The following is a 6000-nucleotide window of genomic DNA, read 5'->3' as shown; positions in this document are numbered from 1 at the left end:
AAGTATGCAAGGAAACTGGTGCAGCCTCTGAGAAAAAAATAAAACAATAAAAGCGTGTTTGGCTTGGGCCCATGATTTATACCCAGCTTTCTGATGCTGTAAGACTGTAGTAGCAGTATTCACTGTGCCATCCAGTTTACCTTGCGTATTGTTTTACTCCATCCATTCAACAATTATCAGATCTGTAGCTTATTTAGCAAACCATGTATAGCTACCAAACAAGCCCATCTGCAATTAAATAAAAACAAATAACCAAAACATTGCCAAGGACAGCATTAAAGATTTTTATTTTAAATAAAAAAAAAAATCAATCACAACCTTTTATGTTGATCATGACTACAGTATTACAGTAATACCATCAAAATGAGTGTGACATTATATTAAAGGTCTTATATAAGTTTTTTTATGAAACAGTGCCTTTTATTTGGCTTTTCACAAATATCTTTCCAACTTTGTAATATTGTAACGTAAAAATAATTCCCTCAAGTACAAACCATTTAAAAAGGAAAAAAAATATAATAAAGCAGATTATTACATTCATTGTGCACATTACTCTGGGGGTGGTTCTGTATTGGCAGTGGGTTATCTAAGGCTCATGAATATTAATAAACACCTCATGAATATTCATTGAAACAACCAAACCTTACACCTCCCACATACTTGTCCCAATTACAGGCACTTCATGTTTTAAAATTAACATCTGTTGTCTCATAAAAGCAAAGTGTAAAAGTGTCGGTTTTCAATACTATTCCACTAGACAGTCGAGAGGACATACTGGTTAGTCACTCTGGCCAGATTTTGCAAGTGCTTTGTTTTCTAATTTTTCCCATACTTTTACGCTCTCCTCTCATGGCTCTGAGTAAAACAGAAGGAAACTGTTTGGAAACAAGCTCACAGCTGTAAACAGAATAGTGATTTCACATAAACAGTGAGTGCATACTGAGGTTAAAGAGGGATGGACTTTTAACCATCAGGTCAAGAAATTGCAAATTGCTTTATTGCACTTAAAGAATAAAAATGTGGACAAAGATAACATGACAGTCTATTTACTTTGGCTGTTTATATGTACTAAAGAAACAAATCGTGCTAGTAACCCCACTCGGGTAAATTGCTGAACCCTACTTTAGAAATAATTTCAAGGAACATGTCCATGGTATTTGATGAGTGCCAAGAAGTTCAGTTGGATCAGTTCTAAATTGTTAATAACAGTCATACTGGTCAAATTGCAAAGATGACCTCATCATTGTTTTAACAAAATTGTCAAATTCTGAGCTCTGTAACAACGGTTCTCCAGTTCTCAGTTACATTGGCGTTGCTTTGCGTTTGTTCTTATACTAGTAACTCGGCCATGAGGCTAGTAAAGAACAGAATCCATTATGTACTCTCAGTTGATTGGTTATGCTTTCTGACCAATACAATTTTTGCAGGAATAAAATAGAAATAAAATAAAATATACAATAAAATAAGATATACAAGTAATAAAATAAAACAACAGTTACCAAATAACATTAAAATTTTTGGAATACTTTTTCTGGACTTTAAAACTTAACTTATCCTGAAAGACTTAATAAAAACCATGCCCTTTTGCTTGTATTTTCTTTTATTCCTAGTTTACTGTTAAGTACTTTCCCTTTGTTCTTGAATTCACAATATGATGCCCCCTATTCCTTGTGACTAGTGTCCATACCATGAAGGGCAGGTACTTTGTCAGCAAGAGGTTTTAAACCCAGGCTATCTTTGCTAGGGCAATGCTTACTTCACAGTAGATCCATCCAATGGGCTCCTGGGATGTGAACCCCACGCACTGGGTGCTAAAAATCAACAGTATTGGCCAGCCAACCCAAAGGAGAATAAGCTGGTGTCTCCCTGACAGGGGTCTCTTCTTGCTCCATATGAGCCCCACTGCAGGTACTAAAAAGCAGTCAATGAACACTCCTGTTTAATTGTTAATTGATTTTCCAAATAAAGAATTATTAATGAAAATATCAGTGTAAAGTCAAGCTTCTCAGAACATTAAATTTCCCTTTTTAGAAACTACTTCACCCTGAAAATCATGCATATGCTAAAGATGTTAACATGTTGTGCAGTGAATATCACAACAAAGTGATCTTAAAATCACAACTCAATGACACTTTATGAAATATTAGGTGACCTTAGAAGAGCTAAAGTACCGGTTCTCCTCCAGATTTTTTTGATGTCCTTATTCAGGTACAATATTTAATGGATAATTGTTGAAAATATTTGTTGAAAATATGTAGATCTTTCTGTGGAATTCAAGCAAATTGTACATAATTTGACTTCTTTAGGCAAAGGAATGATTGAAAATCAGGGAATTCCTATGCTTCCGTTTTGTAGTGTCCGCTGTTTTATATCTTTCCAATTGTAGTCATTGGAATACAAATGGTTTGTTTTCTACTTTTCTTTCTTCCTAATACTACTACTAATAAAAATGCATTAACTGTACAGTAACTGTACAACAAAGTGCATTAATAATCATCTCTAAAGCCACTCTTTGTCCATTTAGGTCAATTTTTTACATATCCATAAAATAATATAAAGAAAAATTGGGAAAACATTCAAATTTGAAGGTCTTTTGCCATGGGGAATATTCTAGCCATCACGTTAAATTGTTCATGTTCATGCTTATTCTACTAAATCATTTATAGGAAGGAAACCAAAAGCAAATTCTGTAAAAATGACAATGTAGGTCTATTACATACCCCAGCAGTGGGTTCTCTAAAATAAAATTTGATTAAAAAGTAATCTATAAAAACAATGCTGTAAAATAGCTCTTTAAAACTGAGTTTTCTTTTTTCTTATTCTGCAAGAAGAATGTCAGTGTCAGGCTGACATATGCCTTCGTTCAGAAAATTGCAATTTGGCAACTGGAGATTGTTGAGACACTGCTGAGTTTGCAGCAGCTAACAGTTTACAGCTTGAGTATTTGAGCGTGTACCACCTACATTTTTTTTTACACTAGCTGAAATGGGAGATCTAATATTTCATACACATATGCACACACATATATAAATAAATAAATTATAATTGTCAAATGTTCAATCATAAATCTGTGATACAGGCCATGCATTCATATCTCATTTCACGTTGTTAAAAATAATTATTTTGCTTTAAGTAAATATGACAAAAAAAGTAATGGATACATATTATGGACATACTGTATGGCTTTTCATTCAGATTTGTACAGCTGACAATCAGTCAGTCAGTCATCATTGCTTGGTGCTTATGGGTGCAACGTGAACAAGAGAAATCCTGAAGACATACCATTTCAGCACAGGCTATTGTTAAGTCTTTTCTTGTTCCAACTGCTTGCTTCATGCAGAGGCCTATTGCTGTAACCAATATATATTGTTTTACATGAATGAGGTTGGGAATGTAAACAAACAATTAGCTTGGAATCAGCATCCTCAGTAAAGTTTAAAAACCAACTTCTTATGTACGTCACATTAAAACATGTGCTTTGTTAAAAAAATGCTAGGATTCACATGTGGATCAAAGTACAAAGACAGGTGTATCTTACAACAGCAGTATGCAAGAGCAGATTTTTAGGATTACAATATAAAATAAATGACAATGGAATACTGTAAACAACTTTAAATGCATTGCCAATGAAGCCCTTTAAACTGACTCCATAATTAAAATCAGCTAGCAGTATTCCCACTGAGTTAATGCGGCATGGGACTGTACATGCTATGAAACATAATGAAACAATTTGTCATCTTTTCTTTGTTTAAAAGCAACTTTAAAAGATGTAGGCAGGGAAAGTGCTGTGTTAAAAAGACAATGAAATTAGTTAGAACAGGCATCTAGATACAAATGTCCTCCTTCTGACCTATCAGGTTAAGCCTCTGCTTTGCACTGATGGCCTTTCTCTAAAGTCTTGCAGCCTTATGTTTCTTTACTGGATTCAGAGTAAGGTTGTTTGGGGCTAGTGGAAGGTGGAATATTCTTATTTTTGGGTGTGCGCATTGTGGTAATGGAAATATGATGGTGTCCTCCTTGTGACCTTGAAGAAGAGGAGGAGGAGGAGGAAGAGGAAGAACTGCCAGATGAGCTGCGTCTTGTTTCGACTCCAGTGCTAGTCATTTTCATCTTACGTCGCTTTGCTAGTGGTGCATTATCCACACTCTTCAGGAAAAAGCCTTCCCGCTTGCCCTTGTTAAATGCCTTACAAAACAGAAAATATTAATGAAACATATAGGAAAAAAAAATCAATTAAAAAAATAAAATAACTAGCTCTGAATTGTGGCCATCTGATTTGACAAAATATAAATAACTTATATTTCCAGTAGTAGGGTACAGAAATCACATTATATGGAGGAGCAGAATAGAAAACTAAAAGGATTGAATTAATCATCAGTTTAGTCAAAATGCTCACTGATACAAATGATATTGTGAAGAGGTGCAGTTCTGGGGAGCAAATGTGTAAGATGGGACAAATAGAGCAACATATATCCGAGGACAAAAAGAAAGAGTACTGCCCTGTCAGAGGATACCAGGGAAATTAAAAAGACAGGGTCACCTAGACAGCCACCGATCCTGACAGGCATGGATGCTGAAAATATCTGTTAGGAGGAAACTGGAGACCTCCTAAAAACAGAATGGCAGCACAGTGACCCAAGCCAACACCAGTCTTCTTATTTCAGGACAAGCATCGTGAAAAGAGGTACCTGCCAGGAGGCAGCACACTGGCCATGGTTTAAAGGAGAAGTTCAGTGTTCAGCTACTTTTAGAGAATAAGTAGAATGGAGTCAATCTGTAAGATCCTGTTGTTACTAAAGATTCAGAAATTTGAATAACGCAGAAGCTTTCAGAGGCTGTTGTGGAGTCAATACAGCAGAGGAAAGGCTACAACAGACCATTGGGCTTGGCCAGATGAAGCTTTAAGGAGAGGGTCTCATCACTCCTCTGCGTGTTTAAACCACAAGCAAAACATTTTATACATACACACATACATACATATATTATATATATATATATATATATATATATATATTATATATATATATATATATATATATATATATATAAATAAAATTGACATTGGCATTATACCTGGTATGGAAAGACATGATTAGGACATCCACTTCTTTTACAATATGTAAAATATATTTTTTCATATATATTTGTGACATATTTTTCAAGTATACAGTATTTGACAAAGAAAAATTTAATTTAAAAAGATTTGCAGACATCAGATTTTTTTATTCATTATTATATGAAGAATTTATAGCTATTACAAACAAACTAATGCTAAGACCTGACTGTTTTGGCCAGTTAAGGAGATTTGAACACTAAATGAATATTTTAAAATAATGTAATATATATAATATTGAACATGGAAAAAAATTACAGTTAAAAAGCTAAGTAAACACAGGTCCCTTTATGTCTGTTCTTTAAAATGTTACACTGGTATGTCTTATGTAGTAGACATGTGTGATACATTGTTTATGTGTATTACACATCTATGGCTAAATGACAGTAGTAGTGTCAGTATTTTTTTTTGTCTTTTTATTGTTAGAATTTTTTTTTTGTTTTAATTAAACTCTCAAAATATATTCTTCTGTTTGAATCACTTCTAAGATTTGCTTTAGCAATTTTCATTTAAATGCACTATTTTCATATAATTTTGTTCTGTAATATGGAAGTTAACATTAGTAAAAATTATCAGTCTAATTTTGCAAATGCATTACATTACTTGGAAAGAAGTGTTGCATTATCTTACAACATTGTGTTGCTAAAACACTGTCCATGTTCCCAAAAGTTTTCTGGATTTTTGTTATTGTAATCAGGCTGATATTCATGCATAGCCACCTAGCCTGATAACCCAGAGCAGTAAGTAAGTAAAACCCTAATTGCATTTTTTTATTAGTATAATTAAATCAAGTGAGTTGTGACTAACAGTATGAATTTATATAATGCAAAACACTGTATATATGTATGAAAGTTTTTTTTTTTTATTTCTTTTACTATCATAATTCA

General features: G+C 33.5%; 1 protein-coding gene across 1 annotated transcript in view; it reads right to left on the bottom strand.

The window, feature by feature from the left end:
* Nucleotides 1-270: 270 nt before the first annotated feature.
* Nucleotides 271-6000, bottom strand: part of LOC114653977 (ribosomal protein S6 kinase, polypeptide 4) — a 101010-nt gene continuing 95280 nt past the window's right edge. The window contains exon 17 of the mRNA XM_028804489.2: nucleotides 271-4185. Within this exon, the coding sequence (XP_028660322.2) occupies nucleotides 3907-4185 (279 nt within the window). The 3' untranslated portion in view covers nucleotides 271-3906. The remainder of the gene's footprint in view (nucleotides 4186-6000) is intronic.

This window comes from Erpetoichthys calabaricus, chromosome 1 (genome assembly GCF_900747795.2).
Source record: "Erpetoichthys calabaricus chromosome 1, fErpCal1.3, whole genome shotgun sequence".
Classification (NCBI taxonomy): domain Eukaryota; kingdom Metazoa; phylum Chordata; class Cladistia; order Polypteriformes; family Polypteridae; genus Erpetoichthys; species Erpetoichthys calabaricus.
This window is presented reverse-complemented; position numbering and strand designations above follow the sequence as displayed.